The sequence below is a fragment of the Solea senegalensis genome, linkage group LG4 (genome assembly GCF_019176455.1).
Source record: "Solea senegalensis isolate Sse05_10M linkage group LG4, IFAPA_SoseM_1, whole genome shotgun sequence".
In the NCBI taxonomy this organism is placed as follows: Eukaryota; Metazoa; Chordata; class Actinopteri; order Pleuronectiformes; family Soleidae; genus Solea; species Solea senegalensis.
Genome location: NC_058024.1, coordinates 5,805,669 through 5,829,645, shown reverse-complemented (window position 1 = coordinate 5,829,645; position 23,977 = coordinate 5,805,669). Strand labels below are relative to the sequence as shown.

Sequence of the window (23,977 nt, the reverse complement as noted above, 5' to 3'; positions counted from 1 at the left end):
TTATAAACATTTCCAACGACAAAACAATCTGAATATGTGTCTATGTGATATCAATCACTAAGTATCAAAGTCACAACTCCGATTGGTTTAAAAAGAACAGTATTTCAAAATGGAGCACAGTTAACATGACACTTGGGTTAGCATTAGCATCCTTACCGGAGCTATCTTGAGGAGCTCGCCTCTCTCTCACACAGCTTCCAACCTAATGGACAGACAATATTTCAATAGTTGGTACGAGGTTTTATGAATTTCTATCCGTCAGAGGATATTTCCATACCAATTCTTGATGTTCTCAGTCAATGTCTCCACTGGAAGAAAGGAAAGGTGAGTGCTTCTACAAAATTCCCAGGGGTGTATACGCCACCCTCTGGCAGAGTAGAGGATTATACTCCAGTAAAACTGGGAGGGTTACATATACAACTGATTTACTGTGAAACAAATAAGACAAAAGTGCTATTGATGCTAAAGTAGCAGTGTTTGTACCATCTTGTAATCCCATGTTGGGATTAGTGGTATTACCCAATAACCTCAGAAATTCCAACTACAAATAGAGCACACCATTAGAGATGGATGAATTAAAACACAATTATTGTATGAGTTTGAGTGGGATTTGAAGTGGTCATGATGCACAAAGGGAAGATTCAGGAAAAGATGGCGCATTTTCAAAACATGTCTTGTTTATTTTCTAAAGCACACATCCAGTATCTAGATGAATGGGTAAAAGAATTCCAATACACTGAATAATAGAACAACTATCAGCAGGCATGGCTAATGAACCTTCAACTGTCCTGAGGCCAGAGGACAACAAGAGCAACACGTCAGTCAGGGACGACAGGGAGTGAGAGGGGAAGGCCGTGTTTTTCTTTACATACGTATGTATAAAAGGAATGTAACAAAGCGTTCCTAAACTTAAAAAAAAGAAGCAAAACTCAAATGATAATGTATACACAGGCATCTTAAAAAAAATGGAATGAAGTTTAAATGGAGGACAAAAATAAAAAACATCCACGTGTCAATAATGAACAGGCCAAAATAATCCCCTCAGCCCAATTAAGAGCTAGAGAAAAAGAGCAGCAATTTTTATGTCATCAATACTTCGAAAATAGGTATCTTACAGTATTTTTTATTTTCTCAGTGTCTTTATACAGAGTATATTCATATAGTTTCCGCTGACTATTTTCACATTCTCACCACATAGTAACAAGTGCTTTGAGTAAAACATTTTTGAAGAAAAAAAAAAAAGTCATGCACCTTTTGAATAGTTTTGTTGGCTTATAAAAAAATGGGAATGTTCAAGGCGACAAAAAAAAGAGAAAAAAAATACGTTATTCAATGTCTTTGTACCAAGTCATTTCCAGTTGCACTTCCTTACACCGTCTGACTGAGCAGATCATGCCTACGTAAGCTTTACACTGTGGCGAAAGCAACACAAAACTGAACAGGGCAGGCAAGCATCTCAACATAAAGGCTCCTAAACTCGAGTCCACAGAGGAAAAGGCAGGCATTCTCCGCTAAATTAGAAAAAACCCCATGAGTATAAAAATGGTCTCACGCAATGTCAGCGTGTCGCTGTAGTTGTGGCCGTCGTGTCGACAGGTGATGCTTTGTGAAAGTCTAATTGAGTAGGTCCTTGGAGAAGATTGTTGCCTTCACCCCCCAAAAAAACAACTGTCATTGGCTTCTTTTAGGCCATATTTCACTGGGTTATGATATCTGATATCCAATCTTTTGCCCTGGTTTTGTCCTTGCCTCCTGGGACTGGCTGCTGGGGTTGTTCGTCTGCTCCGCTGTGGAGGGGAGAGGGGTTGAGTAACAGGCAGGGCTGGTCTGAGGCTGACGAGAGAGAACGAGCCTCCACTGTACTGCACAACTGGCAACCGATCCTGAGATTGCAGGAGTCTGATACAAAAACACACCACAAAAGGCACTTTATAAAACGACAGTGCTTCTGTTCTAAGGAAATTCAAGTTGACAGAGTGAACAAGAGAGAGTCAAGAGAGCATCTTCCCAAAAAAACATTCTCTTCAGTGTAAGACTAAAGCAGGAGATGATTTTGTTTTAACAATCGATCAAAGCACAAATTCACTACTTGTGTCTCTCACGAGCGCCTTGATTTGTCCCCCAGAGAGCTGCGGGTCCAACGAGCTGAGAGAACAAAAAGGGAAAAAAAAAAGAAAACAAAAAAGAAACAAAAAAAAAACATCACACTACAAACTTGCCACTAAAAAGTATAGAGCCAGAATACAGTTGCGTTGCAGCGGAATTCGTGTTTTTTCAGGCTTGGTTGTTGTGAGGAAACTGACTCAGCCCATGTCAGGGTCCTTTCCGCACACGTCTACCAATAGAGCCTGTGTCATGTCACCTTGGCCCCTGCCCGTGGTTTTACGAGGAGCATCCTTCCACCTGACCCCGCCTCTCCCGACCCCCGAGCCCCGCCCAGCCCCCCAGCTCCGTTCTCAGTCATCGTCCCCTCCTCCGTAGAGGTCGGCCAACTTCTTGAAGCGAGGGCCCCAGTCGTTGAGGAAGTCGTAGTCCTGGTCCCCCGAGCTGGTGGAGTTGAGCGAGCTGACGGAGCCGGCGGTTGAGCCGCTGCCCTCGTAGTCAAACACCAGCAGGGAGTCGTAGGGAGGAGCCGTGGGATCGTTGTCTGCTGCCCTCAGACCCTGAGGACACAAAGACGAGACAGTAAATAGACTGTTTTCATCCTAAGCGTGGAGGCTACATCCACACTACGTGGTTTTCAATCGAAATCAACTATTAAACTCAGGAGCAAAGATTTATGTTATTAGACAAATTCTATTTCTGTTATTAGACAAATTGTAAGGGAAGCTTTTATTTATAGCTGATTGTTGAGTTGTGAGCATTCCCTTTAAAACTGAGGGCGTTTTCGATCTTTTTTGGGAAGGTTATGGCAGGAAAATAATGCAAACTAGAAAATATTCACATTTAAGAAACTGGAAAATCTCAAAACTTGATTGAGTTATTAATTAATTAATGAATAATCGATTACATTGTCTATTTTTAGATGCAGTCTATTGGTTGGACCTTTACACCTTTACACTGCTTCCGGAGGTGGGTGTGGGAGACCTGGAATTTAGGCCAATCATTGTGGTTCACCAATAATATAATGGCTGTGATGATTTTTCACTTACGGACAGGATCAGGGTGCCAGACTGTAAAAACTGCAATAAAGTGTTTTAATCTGGCTCACCCACCTATTATAGTTTTACTGTCCCATCACAGTCTGGATGCTGTTTCAGAGCCAGACATTGAGCTGTAAAACAAAGGCCAAATAAAGTATTTCAGGCAGTGGCCCTCCTGACAGGAATACTATTCTGGAGAAACAAGTAAAACGCCTGCACGTCTCACTTCACATCTTTGAAGCAAAAATCAATTCTGGTGTGTGACGTTCCAAAAAAAAAAAAAAAGCCAGCCAGTCAGCCATCAGCACTCATAAACTCAACTCAGCGATGTCACATTGACGCTCTGCGAGCATCAGCACAGCACATAAACACAGACATTTACTGAGACGTGTCATTTTCCTCCACTCTGCCACTTACATCATTAATGAAGTCTCCTATGTCTCCTGGGTGAGGCAGACTGGGTCTGACAGGATACTGCGACTCCGTGATCACGGGCCTCTCGTCCACCCTGCGCACTCCTGCCGGCTTATTGATAATGTGGTCCAGGGACTCGGGCTGCTGCAGCTGACTCAGGTCGTAGTCCTGGATGACGAAGCAGAGTCAGTTTGATGATAAGTTCATGAGCATCATAATTCTATTTATTATCAAAGTATTTACAGTTTCAAACCCATTTTTCCCTGCATTGCAGCACATGTGTTTAGTGAAACTAAACCCTTAAACCGCTTTTTCAGATGAAAACTAGTGTATATTGAGATCTTGTGATGCTATTTGTTGATTCAGATGCAAATCTTCACATTTTAGGTATTGGTAAAGTATTGAAATAAAACATGTGGTGAAACCTCTCCGTGTCAGGGAGATACGTAGGCGTACCACAACACAATAGACCTGCTTGGTTTGTGGCTGTTTGTCTCAACAAGACGTCAAGCTTTTTATGAGAATAGACAGCTGGTGTTGAAGAAACACCGCTCACGAGGGAGAGACACATTTCTGTCACACGATCAGCTGACTGTTGTGGGTCTAGCTCCACCTATACCATGCCGTAACATTACTCTGGCGACCCAAGGGACAAAAATGGAATGGTTGGGAATGGTTATTTTGGGACTATTCCTAATGGAAACACAAAAAATTTACTGTAAATGATTTGTATTTATATAGCGCTTTTTTAATCTTGATGACCACTCAAAGCTGCTCTATACTACAGTTTTGCCATTCATCCATTCACTCATACTTTCATCATCAACCCTCCCCAGAGCTGCTGGTTTGTCGACTCGATGGAAACAAGGCAGCACAAACATTTCAACACAATTCTAAACCAGAAACCAAGTCCTGACTGTGAAGTTGTGAGGACGAGACAAAATGTCCTCAAGTTTGATTCATAATGTGTCCTCACAGCCTGCTACACACACACACACACACACACACACACACACACACACACACGCACACACACACACACACACACATTTATATACAAATTATTCTTGTTCTTGCCGTTCAATTTATATTTATTGCTGATTTCCCATTAGTCTTAACTAAATGGAACATAAAAGCGAGCACTGTTGTAAATAAAATCAGTTGTAAATTACCATGAAAACAAACGCAGCAGGTTTTTTGACTTATCTCAACAGCTTGCAGCTGAAAAATAAAATAAATGCACATACTAAATCCTCAAACAGGTGCTTAGGTGGGAAAATATGCTTATGTGTACCACTGCACCCGTGGGTGTGTTTGCGTGAGACATACCTGGTGTGTGTAGGTGTTGGAAAACAACACAAATGCCAGTGAAGAATAATAGTTTACTGAATTACTCAATTATGTTCATTTATGTAGAAAATAACAATAGTTGGCGATAGTTGTATGTCGACGTAACTGAAAAGGTCGTTCTCTTTCCAAATGTTTCCTTATATACTGGTCTTATTTTGCGATGCAACAATTACAGTTGATCGACAGCTGATCTGCAGATACTCTGATAATAATGTTATTATTATAATTGTACATTATCACACACATGTTGCTTTTCATAAGTAGTGTTGTGGCTGTCGAGCCTTAAAAAAAATATAATAATATATCTATGTCTATGTAATATATATGAGATCATAAGAAAAAGCCTTAAAATATGAAATATGATTCAGTCAACAGACATGCTGAAGAGCTTTTACTTTGAAAGGGTAGTGCACACGGAGAAAATAGGTGCCACACTCAGTGGCTCACAAACTGTTTTACCTGCAGAAAAAGCACAAGTACTAGTTATTGTAATAACTAGAAAAACAATACCTGGTCCTCCTCTCCTCCTCCCTCCTCGTCGTATTTGAGGATGTTGTCTCTGACGTCGTCCTCAGGGTCGATCAACAGCGGCTTTGCCTGCCGCTCCTTCTCTCTGCGCTTCATCCACACCACGAACAGCAGAACCATGGCTGTGAGGAGAAGAAACAAAAGTGTAGGGGTCAAAAATAAAGTGCAACTTTGAAAGTCTGGTCACTTTTCTTCGCCCAACCATCCATCGGTACCAGGCTATGGTGTATGTGTGTTTCTCGTGAGACACGGAGACTTCGCAGTCCTCCTGATTGGTACACTGGGTCGCCGGCCCTGATCTAGCAAGGTTGGTTTACTGCTAACAGATAGTTACGCAACAAGCAACTTAACCATCACTTAAGAAGCTGTTAAATTAGGGTAAAAATACTGCAAAACAAAAATGTTTTATTAAGCAACCCTAAATTGTGAGATTTCATTGAGCTTCTCTTCTGTCAAAGCGCTGAACGACCAGGTTTTTGTCGTGACACATATGGAATCACTGTCCACAGTATGTGCAGGGCAAACAATAACGCCAGGCAACACTGCTATAATGACAAATACAGAGAGAGAGACACGTGTGAAGCTTTACGTTTCTGTGTTGTACTCACTGAGCAGTATGATGATGCAGATGAGGATCGCGATGATGGCCCCGGTGCCGAGACCAGCGGCTGCCACGGCCCCGGTGGCGCTGCAGTCCCCGTTATCATCGCAGGGACACACCTTGACTCTGATCAGAGAGCGGTTGGACAGAGGAGGGTTCCCAGAGTCGGACACAATGATGGGGAACTCGTACACAGCTGACTCCAGGTACGGAATCCTGAGCCTGAGCTGAGCATAGTCACCTGGTGTGTGGGAGTGAGGTAGGAGGAGTGGAAAGTGAAAAAACAGAACAAAAAAAACAAGATGAGACGGAGGGGAGTGAGTGGGGAGGGAGGGAAAAAAGACAAAGAGGAAAGGAGAAAATCAGATTAGACAATGTAGTTTGGAGACAGAACATTTTGTTTACTGCAGGCCATCATGTCATTGTGAGTAAATGACGGATCAAATTACAGCCGCGTCCAAACAATCCTTCTGACTTGTACGTATGCAAGGAAGGACAATATATAAATGTGAAAGGGAAACAACGTGAGAATCTATAACCTTCAACATCTATCACTCAGTCGACCTAAGACAAGAGTCTCCGTGGGAGAAGAAGCCAGGTATGTGATCAGATTTGTCCTCACGACAACTGCTGTGATACATCCATCTGGGTGGATTAGGTGACAGATCGGCTGCTCGGGGGACAGAGAGATGAATGGATCTCATTTGTCACAGACACTGGATTGTGCGTCAGCACTGGATGGCTCTGTAAGACATTTTTGTCCCCGGACCCTCCACTGATGGTGTTTTCCATCCCGTGTGTTGGGACCATGCGCTAATTCAGCAGCGCACGCAGAGTAGCATGTTATACTCGTCAGCCACTTTATTCATTTTAAACACATTTTTAGCACTAATTCACATGTCCATAATTATCAAAGTAGACATGCCAGGAATCTCAAAGTTAGTGAAGATAGAGAAAACGAGTGCTAGTCCTCTCCTTATCCATACTGCAGCGTTTTGAATTAACTGGAGGGTTTTAACAGACTTGTTGAAACACCCTGATAACAAGGAGTTACAGTACAATAATCTAGATTTAACAAAAGCATGAGCTACATTTTCAGCGTCCTTTAAGGATGGAATGTTTCACATTTTCATAATGTTCCACAGACTGTCATGTGTGTTTCACCAAATTATTAAACACTCAATTCTGAACACTTTCAGTTCATAAAAGATACCAGAAGATGTTTGAAATGTTCACAACATCTATTTAGTTTAGTCCATATTAAAATAACTATTATAGCTAATAATGAAAAACTGGACAACAACTTGTATATTTAGATTATCCTTCACACTAACAACAATGATTTGATCTGGTGTCATGTTATTAAGCTGTTCCTCCAGAACACAAATGTGAATAGAACCAACATATTTTAAACACTTTCAATGGATATTGTTCTTCTTTAAAAATAAAAATAATAAACTACAACACTACACATCATGTAGTGCAGCCTGGGAAATTATTATTCTGGGCCATAATAATGAATTGGACAGATAAGGTAAAAAGAACAATATTTATTACTAATTATTATTATTATTTACTTTATGTACATTTGTTATTTGTTTCATTTTCTACACACTGGTGTCAAAATTCCTCAGCTCCACTCCGACCACATACCCTGGTTTATACAGTAGAACAATATTTGTGATTTCCACTAGAGGAAGCTTGTGTACCACAGGTGGTACACGTACCACAGTTTGAGAACCATGGTCTTAGAGTTTCACAAGTGTCTAATGTTTTGCCACATGTAGGTTTTCTACCACAAACTCCCTCATACTTTTACTTCACCTCATCTATCTTGCATCTCTTATGTGTGTGAAATAGTAAAATACTTTAAAATGAAAATAACAAAGTGGCAGAAGAGGCACCTGGCGTGGTCCTCTGCCCAAGGTCTGCTTCAAGGTTTAATGCGTCGCCTGTTCAGAGACTATCGTGTGCATCACTTGGTTTTTACAAGTGCTTATTTGAGATACTGTTGACTTTCTGTCATTTCAAAACAGTCTGGCCATTCTCCTCTGACCTCTGGCGTCAACAAGACATTTTCTTCTCAAGAACTGACACTCGCTGGATATTTTATTCTTGCAGACGAGACCAGTCCGTCTGGCACCAGCAACTTTCTTCCTCATTTTGAATTTCAGCAGCTCGTCTTGACCATGACTGATGCTGCGTTACATTTATGTCGGAATTCCCAACTTCCCAATTTTTTAGCCGCTGTTTGTGTAAGCAAATTATACCATGTCGAGCGTAGTTGTGCACTGCTAACAATGGCTAGACCGAAATAAGTTTGCATTCATGTTCTTTTTCCGATTTCTATTATTATTACAACCTATTGTTATGTAACCAGGAAAATAAAACCTATTTTTGCACTGTCCTGGCCATGACAGTACATACAGTATAGGTTAGAGCACAGACACAACCACTCCAGCACACAGCATACAAATGAAAAATAAAATATAATAAAATATACAGAAAAGCTACTAAACAAATATGCATAAACTACTTGAAATATACAGAGTGTGATAAATTAAAAATAATAAAGTCATAAAATGAGCACATTATTCAGAAAAATGCACTCCCAGTTCCACCTCCCGACGTACAGTATATGGAATGCAGCATACACGCCTAAAACTGTGTTCCTGCCATGTTATGCAGTTTAACTGGTGTACCTAATAAACTGACTGTATAAATCCAACCACACAGCACAGCATTCAATTACCACTCAGCCTGGAAATGGTCCAGTTGCGGCGAACGCTGGCGGGAAACGTCGGCAGCTCGAAGACAAAGGGCCCCACGTTGGGATCGGTATCGGCGTCCGACGCTGTGATGTTGATCCTGGAGTGGGGGTGAGCGCGCTCGCACACTTGGGCCTCGCGGGGGATCAGCACCGGAGCGTTGTCGTTCACATCGATTAGGTAGATCTGGAGGGTTCCTGTCCCACTGGCTTGAGGGGAACCTGTGACAGTGGGAAGTGGAGAGGGAAAAGAAGGAAGGAAGGTCAAAAAGGAGGAGATGGTGATAATAACACTAATGGACAGAAGGATTGAACAGGGATGAGGCAAGGAGGGTGAAAACGAGCTGAGAGATGACATTTAACCAGCTGATTTGTGTGTGAGGCGGCTGACGAAAAATATGTTGTGTACTGAGGGTCTGAATGTGTGAGGACAGTATACATTTGTGGTGGAGAGCCCTAACAAGACAGCTCTAAGATATTAAAGGACACATCAATGTTTCAGTCCTGGCAACTCACAGAAAAGTCTCCGTCAAGACTCGCACCGAAGGGGACAATGCTCACATAAAGTTTTGCTGTTATCTGCACTCTGCAATGCCCGCTGGGAAATGACTCAAGCACTCACTGCGCCCACACAAACAGCCAACATAACAGATTCAGGTTTTTTATTTGATTTGATTTATTTTAACCGAATCAGGTTAGAAGAGACATTGTGTGATGTTTTATGCACCGTTAATGGCAGGAGCTCTAATGTGCTTTGATTACGGCACACGCTGTTCCTGAACTGCACTTTAGTTGACTGACAAATGTTGGTGTTTTTTTTCTTTCTGCCTCTGTTGATGCTGTTCAACATGGCGCTGGGAATAAGCGCCTCGCTGGTTACCCCCCAAAAAAAAAAAAAAAAGCAGCAAAGTGAACTTTGTCTCATCTCAGTGCAACATTAAAGCAGTGAAAACATTTGTAATGAGGCTCAACTCAAGTGTGAGGTTAAATATTTAACTCCTGGACTGGGAAAAAAAACGACAGCGAGAGAGTGTTGATGCATTTTATTTTTTCATCATGATGGCCTCCAAACATATTTTCTCATTCAGCTTGTTAGTCTCGACAACTGTTCTCTCAGCGGTGTACAAAAATGACAGAACTAGACCGGCATGTCATGCATTTCCATGCACCAATATTTGGATGAAAATGTGACTGTTGGAGAGCTGCATTTGATTTCAGGGTCCAGGCCACCGTCAGTGAAGTGTGATGAAACCACAAGCCAACAGTCCCAATGAAACAGATTAGCTGCTTTTTTTGTTGTTTTTTTTTTGGAGCACTTTAAACTCTTATGATCAATAATGGAGAGGGATGTTTTCTTCATCTCTGATTGTTGTTTATTTAGACATTAATATGTAATATCACAGAGAAATGCAGCGTGTGTAGTCTTCACATCATTAAAGTGTTGGCACCGTATGTATCGCACAAGACGCATAAATGATAAGCTCGCTTTTTGAAGTTGTTTGTTTTCTCTGGGATGCGGTTCAAGTGACTGAAATAAACATATGCGGAACGTTACAATAATGAAAAAGAGTATTTTTATGAAGCAAGCATATAAGTGGAGTTTAATTAATTGGATTTTTGGTAACATTTATTAAAAAAATATGGAGACATTGCGTGAATAAAATCAGTGGATGGAATCAAAAAAATCACTAGCACTATGTACTGTATGTATATATAGCAGAGTTCAGGGCTATTTAGCTCCCCACTGCTTTTATTGTTTTTATTATTCACTCAATTCTGATATTTTCCTCCAATATGGCACAAATCATATTTACACTGCTGGTCTTCATGCCCAATTCTGATATGTTGCCTATATCAGATTTTTAACTGTTAGCAGACTGAAATGGAAGTGAAAGTGGTGCTACTATATTCTTTAAATCTTAGCTTGGAATGCATGAAACCTCGCCATGAGTCCACTGGTTTGAGCCCTTGTCCTCCTTTGCACAGTTTGAGAGTCATGTGATCGTAGATAGTGCACATGTGCACTACACTAGAGGATAATCGTGGGTGCTTTCTGATTTTAGGCTGATTTGAACAGATTATCTGGCCAAATGATCCTGTAGTGTCAGGGGTTAACGGACGAAATCAGACGCATCGGAGTCTGAAACACGTTTGATATTTACCACTGAATATGACTCTCTGCAGCGGAGTACAATGGAGGACGAGGGCTAAAAACACAACATGAGGTTTCATGTCTTTTAAGCCTTTGGTGCAGAGGTTTTTGAAATTTTACCTCCATTTTCAGGTCAGTTGTGACGAGCACCATGTGGTTTGTTTTCCCCAAGTGTGAACTAGTGTAAATGCAGATATCAATGATGGGTCATTTTTTTTAAGACAATGTAAGCAGGTCCACCAAAAGAATCCGACATAGGCAACACATCATCATCGAGAACTGCGGCGCCAACGCAGCTAAAGAGACTGAGACTAAATACACCAGGGAGGCAAGGATGAATGAACGCAGGTGAAACACATCAGGGCAAGGCAGACAGTCAACATAGAGGGATAACTAGACAATGACAGGAAGCGCACACAAGGGAGAAACTCTCATTATAAACGAGAGCACTTGCAGTATCTGCTCATCGCTATCACTAACTTACATAAGCATGGCAACGCTCATCCCAATCTGTTAAAATGTCGCTGAGATATGTTAAATGTGAACTTAAACCATAATCTGGATGAAACTTTGAAATGTATTTCAAATCATTAAAAGAGATCAGTCAAAAAATGTAGACAGGGAGGTACTGAGAGAACGTAAAGGGGCCTTCTAGTTATTATTATTATTATTATTATTATCTTTGGATGTCAGAAAATACCAACTGCTGCTGCTGCCCATTGTAATAAACTGTTTTTCCACTGCTGTGCACTAATCTGACAAACCTTTGGTGGTTGGATTAAAGAGTAATTTACTCACACCGTGTGATGGTAAAATGAGATTGTTGTGTCACAATAACATTGCACTCAGACTCGTTTCTAGAGAATAGTGAGTTATTAGACAGCACCACATTACGGCACAGAGATACAGACAGAGGGAGAGGAGTCTGTTGTGCTGCTCTGCTGAACAGACTGCAGTGATTTATTGGGGCCTTGATATTCACTTGACAGCCCCTGCACACTCACTGTCAACACGCTTGACTAAATTACTGATGCAGTGTAGCATGGATAGAGTTTACCACGGTAACTCATCAGCATTGTATTTCAACTGTTTTCCCTCTATCACGCAGCAACTTGCTACATCAACAATGTAAATGTCTGCTGGCCCTGGCCGGGCCCCAGGTCCCATCGACCGATGATTGGCTGGGTGCTTTGTTGCTTTCTTACGCTCCGCTTGAGGAGAATAAGTAAAGAGAATTTCAATCAAAGTGGAATATATCCCCTTGTTGACTTTGGGCTCCAGAATCAATAGGCAGTCAACACTTTGAGCTTAGGTTAGTTTGCTTCGGGGCAAACGATCCCTCATTTCTCACTGGAGTAGAAAACACCTGAGTCCCTCCTGCCGACACAGAGATCAAGCACCTGTATTTGTTCTGACTTCATTGACAGATCTGACGTTTAACGCGAGACAACATGGGAATGAGCATCACTGCATACAGCATAAGATACAGTTTATGAACAAAATAGTTTTTGCTTTTCCCTTTCCTGACTGGAAAGCAGCAAACTGCGCGGTATCATCGTGTTAAAAACATATTCAAAAAGTGGTTTATCCTGAAGTCAAATAGTAATACCTACAGAATGAACATAAATATAATTGATATGTTTTAGGACTGTGTAAAGTGGCAGTTTTAAGAGGCCAAAGACAGACACACGTTACACTAAGTGTGTTTCCATCAGCATGTTTGTATGCATATTCTCAGGTGTGAAACACAGAAGAAATGTGCCACACAGTGGTGCACGAGTCATGCACCGTTGCCTCACAGCTAGAAAGTTTGCTGGTTCTGGTCTACGCCTTTCTGTGTGGTGGTTCTCCGGTTTCCTCCCACATGTCCAAAAACATGCAGGGGTTAAGTGGACACTCTAAATGGCCTGTGTGAGTAACTGGTTGTTTGGACTGGCAAACCCCACCTTTTGCCCTATGTCAGCTGGGAGTGGCATCAGCAGCCCTGCGACCCTTGTGTGGAGGATACAGCGTTAGACAATGGCCGGATGGATCTTGAAATGTGGTGCAAAATATGCAGTGATTGCACTGGAAGACTGGTATGAGGTTTGTGTGGACTGATGAGGAAACTAAAACATTCCTTGGTGCAAAAATATTTTTTCTGTATTCTTATGGCAGCGAAACAGCACCACATATCGTCCTGGCATTATGTTTTATGCATTTAAATGCATGTATGTGGAAAACTATTAAAAAAAAAAATCATATAGGGAAATCTCTGTTTCCGTGTGGATAGGACCTAAGTCCCAAAAAGCCCTTTCTTTTACCAAATTTTTGAAAATTCAGTTACACATTTTAATGGAAACCTGGCTCAGACTCGACTGTGTTGTTTCACTGTTGAGGAAAACCTCCCTGAGATGAATGAGTCATCATAAAAGGCCATTGTCACGGGCTAAATGTGTTCTCTGCAGCATCTAAATATATGATAATGTGATAATTGATTTAAATGCTCATGCCAAAGAAGGACAAAATGTGCCAAAAAATAAAATAAATAAATATACAAATACGCGCGTAGCTTAGCTATCCTTGGCATAAATCATAATCATTTTAAGTATGTGTGTATATATGTGTGTATGTATATACAAAACTGATCAAATAAAGTATTCTTTTAACCTTTCAGTCTTAACAGTCTTACATCAAAGAGTATGCATCCAAACTGGGTCTGTTTGTTCAATTTAACTTTGGTGTTATTAAATATTAATTCAGTCTTTTAATGTCGGCTGTCCTAATGCTTTAACATCTATACCTCACATGCTCAATGAATTCATCACGACACACACGCACACTTGTTTTTATATCGTAGTAAGGACACATGATGCGCTCCCTAGCTGCTGACCTTAAACCTAACCATCACAATGAAGTGCCTAACCCTGACTCAAAACGCATGTCAACGTGCACGCGCACACACACACACACACACACACAGAGCAGTCTAGTCCAGACTTACCAGACTTACCATTGTCGAATGCCAGGAACGTGGCTTCGTACACGTTGTTCTTGACGTACATGGACTCTCGATCGAGCAGCGCCATGGTGGTGATCTGGCCGTTGGTCCTGTTGATCTTCAGCCAGTTGGCTGGATCCGACAGCTTCGAGTACCTGTACATGCACACAGGGGGGTTAACAAAAAGAGAGAGACAGTTTAGAGAGAGTTAGAAAAACGGACGACTTCATTAAATCCAAAAGGCAAACATACACAAACATATTCCAGAAATTAACTTTTGCAGCCAACAGTTGCTGCAACTCCAGCTGCTCTGAACCATTTATTTGCAGATCCAAAGTGCTCATTATCAGTTTCCATGTTCATTACCATAATAAGCAATACCAAGCCGAGCACCTTTGAAATATTACAGTGACATGGAGAGTGGAACATATGTTTACTGAGCTTATCATAGCGGCGGCTCATTAGCATGAAAACCGATGAAAACCTGAACCCGTACGCCGAGCAGGCAGGCAGCGCTCTTAACAACGCCACAGCTCTTTGTACCCACACAGCCACCACTGCAACTCCCATCACCATCAACGCCGCATACATCACCAGAGTGGAGGGTGACAGCTGCAATTACCGTCTATAAATCCCATTAACTACGATGACGAGTCTCAACATCTGACTGAGTGGAGGACGTGCTGCTTTCAAAGTCTTAGTGAGGAATGAGTAATTATGGGAGGCTCAGCCAGCAGCTAGGTAGATGATCAGTGTGTCAGCATGTGTTGACAGGAGGCACAGGGGTGGACAGAGTGGGAGACGCTCGGGGCATCGTGGGTGGGTCGGTGGCTGTGCAGTTTCAGAATGTAAGCGTGATCACCGGAAAACATGATGAATAGGAAATGGGACTTAATTAAAACATTTAGTGCGTTGGAGGCGGACACGAGTTGCGTTAGATCAGAGGTGTCAAAGTGGCGGTCCGCAGGCCACATGCAGCTCCCCATTCGATTTAACACGGCACGTGTGGCTGAGGCACAACTGCCAGCGAGGTGATAGAATATAGAATATAATACTAAATGTGTCGTTGAGTCAAAGTAATGATTAATTTTATATCACAAAATGCCAAAATGCTCTGTGTTCTAAGCGTTAATAATAAAGTACAGTATACAGTGAAGTATACATCATTCCGTAGCACTTTTAATTTGAAATTCTGATTGCAATATTATGATGGAACATTATGTTGTAAGTGTAAGCTCATTTTGTCTACACACTACAGAGCAGTTGTTTTTCCTCACTTTTTATCTCTAGACCAGACTCGATGCTCATTGGCCCCCAGGTCATTTGAATTTGACACCCGTGCATGGGAGTAATTCCACCCCCAGGTAAGGACTCACACATGTGCACTGGTACACTTGGCAAAGTGGCAGATGGTAACAATGCAACGTCTTTTTGTGTAATTGTATTTTACAAAGAGAGGGGAAACATCGTCAACAGATGAAAGCCAATGTGATTTCTCGTGACGTTACCCTGCAGGACAGATTCAGATGTGTCACCACCTTCTGTCTTTATCTGCAGCTGAAAGAGCAACGCATGAGGACGACCATAATGATCACCACCAGCTTTCTGTCTGAGCTACATCAGAATAAATAAAACAACATTCTGCATCAGACCATATCAGGACATGAATATTACCTATGGGACAACGATATTCTACTTCACTAAACATTTTCCTGAATGGTTAATCAATAGTTTCATGTCTTCTTCAATGGAACACGATGCTTTGTAAATGATGTTCCCGTCCAGAGAATAAAAGACGATAAATACTTTGTTTATGCAGAAAACACATCCAGCTATTTTGCATGTGAAGAACTGTACCAACAAGGATTTGTTTGAATTAAAAACGATTTGACTGTTTATTGTTTAAAACTGGTAAATCCATATTCACAATAAAAAATAGAGTTCAAATGCAAGGATGAGGTTCACTCTGAATAATGGGGGGTTTAATCAGATCCAAAAGCCTCGAAAAAGACTTTATATCCAATTAGTTTATTGCAAAACACGATTTAATTTTGACTTTGAAAGAACTTCAAATGATCTGTTGGAATCTAACGGTCAAAACTTGGCTCTCACCGTTCATTACTTCAGACAAATGGACAGTCTGAGCGATGGCCTCGTGGCAGAAGCTCAGGCTTTTTGATATGTGGGCCAAGTATTCTCAGAAGAAGGTCAAACTGTTTTTTTTTTTCCACTCTGAAATAAGCTTTGAACCTCCAAACCGTCCACAGGAAGCTCCAGGATCACTCTGTGAAATGCTGTTTACTTTTAGCTTGAAGGATGTGAAACACCCAGACAGCAGCAAAAGGGATTTACAGTGCTGGAAATCCATTTATCTACTTCCTGATTCTTTAGGAATCTTCTCGTTAAGTTGGCTTAGTCCTTTTTTTTTTAGTAATTAGACAAGAGCTTTTGGTTGCTTAGTAACGCCAGGTGCAACAATAATGAAAACTCCCGAGCGTCTTGGAAAGGATGACAGCACATTTTTATACGCTGCACTTTTAGACGAACAACTCTTTCATTTGCTTTTGCTGCCACTTAAAACTCACCTCAACATATTTTCTTTCCTTGTCTTCAAAGAGGGACGCATAAAAAAAAAACACTCTCCCATCTGCTGCTCAGGCGCAGGCTTTTCACTCACCCATGCGTGAATGTTTGTGTGGATTTGTGAGTCTACTTTTGTGCAGTTTTGTGCAGAGGGGGGGTTCAAGTGAGGTCACCTACAGGGAATACAGAGGCAACAACAGAGACAAGGCTGTCTGAGCAGGGGATGAACTCCTGTTGGCAGACTGCTTTTTGGAGAAGATGACTGCTCTGAGCTCCTGCCAATAACGGACACACAGACTGAGTGATCGGGTCAGGAGGAGTGAGGGAGCAGGACGGAGAGTTGTGTCTCTCCACAGAGGGAGAGAGGAGCTCAGCCCTCTTAAGTTTGTGTGACATGTCTTTTCCTCTGTACACTATGCAGTATATAAGAGTACAGCTCCCGCCAACCTCCCTTGCAGTTCGGTAACATTTCCACCGGGTTTCCTCGGTGGAAGAGGCCGTCTCACTGACATTAGGGAAAAATCGATTGCTCCCGCCGGAGCTAGCCGTGGAGCACAGCGATGCCGCTGGACCTCAGCGGGCATGTCGTCGAGGTTTCTGGCGCGCAAGGTCGATGCAGGGATGGCACGGTGCCCAAACTGTGTCATCCCTTTTAGGAAGGGATGAAGGGAACAATCGATAAGGAGGAAGGGAACGAGAAGACAGGCATCTAAGGAGGGTGGGCAAAGTGTCCAGCTCATTACAGGGTGACCTCTTCACACCAGTCGCTCGGCAACAGGGTGGTAACTGGAGCCTGGGATGTGCACGTGTGTGTGTGTGTTTGTATTTGTTACCTCTTTAGGACCTCTTTTCTGGCAAAAACACTGATCTTGTCAGGATTAGTTGTTAACAGCAGCATAACTTGAAGGATCATTTAAATAAATGACTTATAACCTAATAGCAGTTATAGTATACAGTGTGTCACTCAGTGTAATCAGTGTCCTTCATTATCATAGTCCTGCAGATTTCTGTCATGGAAATATAGAGTATAAAAGCATTTAAAATGACCACTTTCAAGCTGTTATAATCATTTCTGACGTCACTGAAAACCAACATGGACGCTTGCACTGAAAACATGGCTGCCAGGGGGAACTCAAGCCACTCACTCAACTATTTAATTCATTAATCTTCACCTGCTCGACACTACAATATCTTAATACATTTGTGAGCTAAAAACACTTGATTTTCTTTATGGACTTTGGTGATGGAGAGTGAGCACTTCACAAACATCAGTCAACAGCTGGAAACGACTGTGTAAAGGTGCGATAAAGTGGCAGACATGTTCTTAAGAACGCACGCTGGTTAAAGTCAGTGCTCATAATGTGTTGACACCTCATACAGCCTCACTTTTGAGCACCCACAGCTTGTTACTGGTGTGTTTTAATGGATTTTGGTGTTCAGGCACCCCACGTCAGAACTGTACCTGACTATCTGGTGGATGAAGTGGTCAGGGTCTTGTGCAGCAAACACCGTGAGAGTGGTCCCGGCGGGGACACCCTCCTCAAAGCGGATCATCTTGGGGTTGACCGGAAAAACAGGAGGCTCGTTCACGTCCTGGACCGAGATGGTGACTCCTGCTGTGGACTGGAGCGAGGACTGGATGCCGCTGGCCAGGTGGGCCTGGTTGGACACCACCACCGTCAACATGAAGGCGCGGTTCATTTCAAAATCCACTGGCTACAGAGGAGAGAGAGAGAGAGAGAGGAAAAATAAAATAATGACAGCTGGGAGTCAAACGAGTGTAGCTGATTGCATGATTTGCTGTAACTGTTCTCCAATTTTAGAAATGGCAAACAACTCAGTGAAAACATTGTGAGATTGAGTTCTTAGTCATCAGCATCTGGCACTTTAGAGCAGGTGGAAAGATGCCAGATGCAGAGTCGAGTAACGATGGAAGCAATTGTTTACTTTCACACTGAAAGAGCTGGTTATCAGTTTTAAGCCCGCGGGCTGAGAAGAGCTTCACGTTTACCTTGACCACCGTCAGCATGCCCTCATTGGTGATGGGGTTGGTGCGGATGGTGAAGTGTCCAGACGGGTCTCCGCTCACGATCCGGTAGACGGCGTTCCAGTTGGGGCTGTGCGGCTGATCTCTGTCCACCACCGTCAGGTTGGTCACAACCACATTCACCTTGTTCTCTGGCACCTCCCCGGAAAACTGCAGAGTGGAAGTCAGTAGATTATTTTATATTTGAATCTTCAAACATACACTATGGTGTTTCCATATGTATATGTATACATGAAAAGAGGTGGTTAACTATATTACAGGGCTATTTAATTACAAACAATAGTTGAGACACATTTTCAAATCAGGAATTTTAGCTGGGTCAGACATTTTCCGAAGCCATTAAGATAGATAGAAAATAGATAGATTGCATAGAATATAATAAAAGAACTGTACCTTAACAATCTGGGGTACAAGAAATAATGTTTTCCACTTTGAGATAAAATATTTTAGTCAAACCTGTCCTTCACACCCCACAAAGTACATAACAACAAAAAATAAAAGTGTTTTTTATACTTGACCCGGGTGCAACTCAAAGTGCAGGAATTCAACAGCAAAAAGATTAGTTTCTCTTTGATAAATATGTGTCATATATGACCCATGGACAGCTCAAAGTGCATTTAACAGAATATAAAAGTTATATCAGTGCTATCAAACCATTCAGGCTCCACTCATGCTGCATTCATGGTCAGCTCTCGTGTTGTATAGTTTCTCTCTGGGTTTTTTTCTCAGTGTTTTCCCATCAGTTAAATCAGTTGTCTATGCTCTTATCACTTGCTTAGCCTATACTTCACAGTTACACTCACCCATAAAAGTACAAATATTATTTGACTAATAAAAATAACACGTTAATTAGAGTTAAGATCATTTGTTACATCGATATCATTTGTAAATATGATCAAAAGTGTGCACATCATCACAAGACAGACAAAAAACTAAATTATTAATACACAAATTTGGGGTTATTTTATATAATCCCTATTAGTTACCAGTAAATAATATTACTGGTGGAACTGCATTGGTATTTAACTCAAAGATATCCATGAATTACTAAAAGATTTCTGCTTTCTTTTGGGCTGCTATTACAATGAGAGGACAGTTTTTACTGTGACTTTTGAATAGATTATTCTCATGGTGTTCCATCAGTCGGCAAAATAATGCATGTTAATAAACTTGATTTAGAATATCTATTTATGCAAATCTCACTTGGTAAACATTTCCCTTAGTTGTTATTATGACAACAAGCTGCTTTTAGGGTGAAGCCAATAATGCTCATTACATAAAAAAAAACTAATTAAAAGTGGTAGGAAAAAAAAAAAACAGATGCTGAAGAAAAGGGTGGGAAGTAAAGAGGAAGGAATATGTCGATAATAGAGAATCATAGCTCACATTATGTTAATGCGGTCCCTCATTCCACAGCGAGACCCCTCATAAGAAACTCTTTATCTGAACTAATGGATTTGTTCAATTAACTGTTTACCCATGTAATTTAGGTTCTGTGCATTCACCAAATCTAGGTCTTAATATGCAATTAGATAAGTGCTGTAATTAAGGCAGCGGTAGGAATAATCTTTGGTTAATGATCTTCATTATAGTGCAGTGTGAAACAACTCCCCTCTCAACCAACTCTGGAGGAAACTTGGTGACAGCTGCAGAGCCCGGAGAAGAATTTACAGTGCAAAAGATACATGTCCCTCTCTGTAGGGACATATCTGACAACACACACACACACACACACCCTAAAAGCTCTCATTGTCAGACAATAATCTGTGTTTCCTCTTGTGAAGCGTTAACTTGTTTATGGTCTGTGTCTGCCAGCTGCTGTTCACTTTAATGGCTTCATCATCAAGGGACCGAAGCCGTGTCCAAAAACCACCCGACTCCTCTCTTCCTCCATCATTCCCTCCATCCCTCTGTGTCTCCGCCTCTCTCTGCCTTATCCCCTGCAGTGTGACCAGGCTGATAAGCACCGAACAAATTAAATATGCACTCCCAGTCCCTGGTGTGTGGGCTCCTCCATTTCATTTTCACCCCGAGCTTTAGTACAAACACCACCACAAACCCTCCAAGCTTGTTTGGCCACACTGTCAAACAGCAACGCTCACTCAGAGGCACGCGCACACACACACACACACACACACACACACACACACACACACACACACAATGGTGCTGACTGTAGGGCGTGAGTGTGCTTCCAAAATGGCTACTCTCTCTTTAAAATGCAATATGGATCCACAGATAAGCCACTTAAGACACGGACTCTCGGATTCTGAAGGATTCTGTGAAGACGGGTGGAGAAAACGCCGACTTGTAAAGTCAGAATATGTGATGTCAGGATTATAGATTGTGGCTATTTGGTGTTTTATATTCTAAGTTTATTAATACACTCAATGAGCAGAGCTTTATTAGTGGCAAATCAGCTGCCCACCCCATAACTTTTTATTTTAAACATAATTTCTTAAAGAGGCTTGTCATAAAGCTGCTGCAGTAGCAGGACAATGTTAAAGACACAGGTACTTTTAAAAGGTGAATCCCTAAATAAAAAGAAAGAAAAGCATTGGTGTTACCAGGAGAACACTATTCTCTGCAGTGTTTTGGATCTGAAATAACACAATTTCTTTGTGCGACAAATTGAGTTATTTGTACAAAAACCCTGTGACGGTGGTCAAGAGAATAACAAAGGGAAAGCGGGGATTATCAGGGAATAATAAAAACGCAAATGGTGCTGTTTTTCTGTCACTGAGACACAGCACAATCATTTTTAGGTTCATTATGACAAATCTGAGCCAAAAATCTTAGCATTTAACACATTTTTATGTGAGACTATTCTGATTAAGGGCCATTATCTGTGACTTGCAAAACGTGCGTGAACTACTGATTCCTCTTATTGCACAGAGTTTAATGCAAAGCCATGTAGAACCTGATAATGTAATAAATCCCCGATAATGTAATAAAAATTTGCACTTGAGTCCATTGAAAATGTAATAAAACCTGATAATGTAATAAAGTGCATTTCCCAATAATGTAATACACTTTTTACCAATGATGTAATAAAGTATTACATTAACGGGAGGTTATTACATTATCAGGTTAGCCTTCATTTCGCAGGTCCTGATAATGTAACAGCAGACCACCCGTTACTTGGGTTCAAGTGGTGATACTGTGTAAGCAACGCAAGCTCGAGAGCTCTAGCGCCACCCACAGGACAAAGTTGGACATGCATGTGTGTACATTAACTTTTGACTTGTTCATCTGTTTTTCACAAACGATGTATCACTGTGACCCTTGGGCCAAGCCGAGTTCAACACATCCTTAATGTTTTTTTCGGCCAAATTGGATTTTCTGCCATCATAACCTTTCAAAGGCTTCTGTACAGAATTGTGTACAGTGAAGATACAGTGAGTTTTTGCGTTTCTCAGTCTTTGAATTCGCATTTCAAGCATAAGCAGAGGGGAAGTAATGTATGTGCTTGTCCCCCGACCAGTAAGTGGCCCTCCATGACTAAAGGCTACTGCTGGTGATTAAAGACACTCAGTCCTCATGCAGACTCTTTAGAACATGAGTTAAGTTCGAGGCTTGACCCATTAGTGGCCATTACAAAGCAATATCTGTCATAAGCTAAAGGTCATAACTGAACAATGAGGCTGCACGAGCAAAACCACTACCCTTTGGCTAGTTTTCTTACATTTGTCCCTTCTAAGAAAATTGCTTCACGCCACTACTTGCACACACACCCTAGCGAGGCAGCTATAGCGATATACTGGACGGAGCAGAAACAACTGTCTGACTGGCTTTTTCCAATGGCGAGACAAAGACTGACCAGCAGAAAGTCAGTCGGACACCATCATCTCCCCACAGGCATTGCTTTCGAAAGGAAGGATTCTCAGGGGAAGTGGAACTGCCATGAAACTTCTGTCCATTTTGCACCAAGCATCCGACCGGGAGACGAGTCTAGACCTGAAAAAGAAGCTCGTCTTCCCAGAGGACGTGGCAACAACTACACTCCAACCGGATATAGTTCTGTTCTCCAGGAACTCAAAAGCCATCGTGATAACAGAGCTTACAGTGCCCTTTGGAAGATAGACCAGCCATCGATCACCAGTTGCAGAAAGCTGAGAACCAGGATCTGGCAGACAAAGCACTAGCCAAAGGATGGCATGCAGCCTTATTTCCTGTTTCCCTGCAACATCAGTGTGATGTTTCATTGTCACAAGAACAACTGACGAAAACCACCGGGGAGATGTGGTCTTCACTGCCCCACTCAGGCAAGGTAATAATTCTCCACTGCACTCTCACTTTCAATCTCAGCCTCTGACACATGAAAATGACTAAATGGGTTCAATGTTTATAAAAATAAAACAGAGAGCGCAACAAATGCGTATGTGTATGTGCGCGATAGCAGTGTAACGCCAGGTATAAGTGCAGCTCCAACATTCCCAACATAAAGTGAGATTGCAGCAAGCATTTAAAATATAAGCAAGAAAAAAAGAAATAAAAGTATAGGTCACAAGTTCAAGGAATGTGTTTTCCCGTTTCGACATTCAAAGCATCATCATTGCTACTATGACAGGCTCTATTGTTGATGAACCTCCAACACGTCCGTCGACCGCGTACGCATCACCGACAACACCAAACAGAAGTATACACAACACGGGGTCACTCACGCACGACTCTTCTCTGTAGACATGTCACGTTTGAGCTACAGTCCAGTCAGGGGAAATTAGCGAGGCCGCACTGCTGTACAGAGCCTGAATCATTTGAAGGAAATAAATCTGCATCAAGGTGCACAGCACAGCAGGGGAAATCTACTGCTTCCTAACTGAAAACAGGCTCAGCAAATAAAAATGTCCCACTTTACCCGGCAAAGCTGGAGCTCACCACGACTAAACGGGCTGTTCTTTTCCTTCATGGGCTACTGAAAACAACATCAAAGGGAAATGGCAGCATTAGGTGGAGTAAATGTCCCAAAAGCAGACGCTTAGTGATATTAGAGTGACATTAGTCCACTTAAGACGGCTGTTATGTCGTCGCTGGTGTAATAAAGATACAGCTGTTGGCATCAGGCGCCTACGTGTTTTTTTCCCCATGTTGTATAAACATGTCATGCTGCTTCTTCGTGTGTCCTGCTCGTTCTAACATAACTCAGGAAAAGATGATCCACTGATCTATGGCACAACTTTTTCTATTCTTTAGAAACTGCTAGCCTTGGTAAACCCAGCCGAGGATACTTTGCGCATCTGTCAGCTGACACTGAGGGACAATGAGACTTTATCCTCACAAGTCTTCCAAGCTGCTCCTCATTGTTGTTGTGTGCCTGAATGACCACTTGAAGTGATGGTGTGATACGCTTGATTAAACCGTTTGATTAGATAGATTGTGGCAAGTATCACTGGCTTTTCATTCATTGCGTAT

General features: G+C 41.9%; 1 protein-coding gene across 2 annotated transcripts in view; it reads right to left on the bottom strand.

Annotated features, from left to right (window-relative positions):
• Window positions 1-657: 657 nt before the first annotated feature.
• cdh4 (cadherin 4, type 1, R-cadherin (retinal)) overlaps window positions 658-23,977 on the bottom strand; it is a 240,352-nt gene continuing 217,032 nt past the window's right edge. Inside the window, exons 10-17 of one of the 2 annotated variants that reach the window (XM_044024562.1) lie at window positions 18,530-18,715; window positions 17,981-18,234; window positions 13,939-14,090; window positions 8,789-9,025; window positions 6,044-6,277; window positions 5,418-5,557; window positions 3,561-3,725; window positions 658-2,663 (exon numbers count right to left, since the gene is read on the bottom strand). In XM_044024562.1, coding sequence (XP_043880497.1) covers window positions 2,457-2,663; window positions 3,561-3,725; window positions 5,418-5,557; window positions 6,044-6,277; window positions 8,789-9,025; window positions 13,939-14,090; window positions 17,981-18,234; window positions 18,530-18,715 — 1,575 coding nt within the window. In that variant the 3' untranslated portion in view covers window positions 658-2,456. The remainder of the gene's footprint in view (window positions 2,664-3,560; window positions 3,726-5,417; window positions 5,558-6,043; window positions 6,278-8,788; window positions 9,026-13,938; window positions 14,091-17,980; window positions 18,235-18,529; window positions 18,716-23,977) is intronic. The other variant, XM_044024563.1, reaches the window with a different exon arrangement.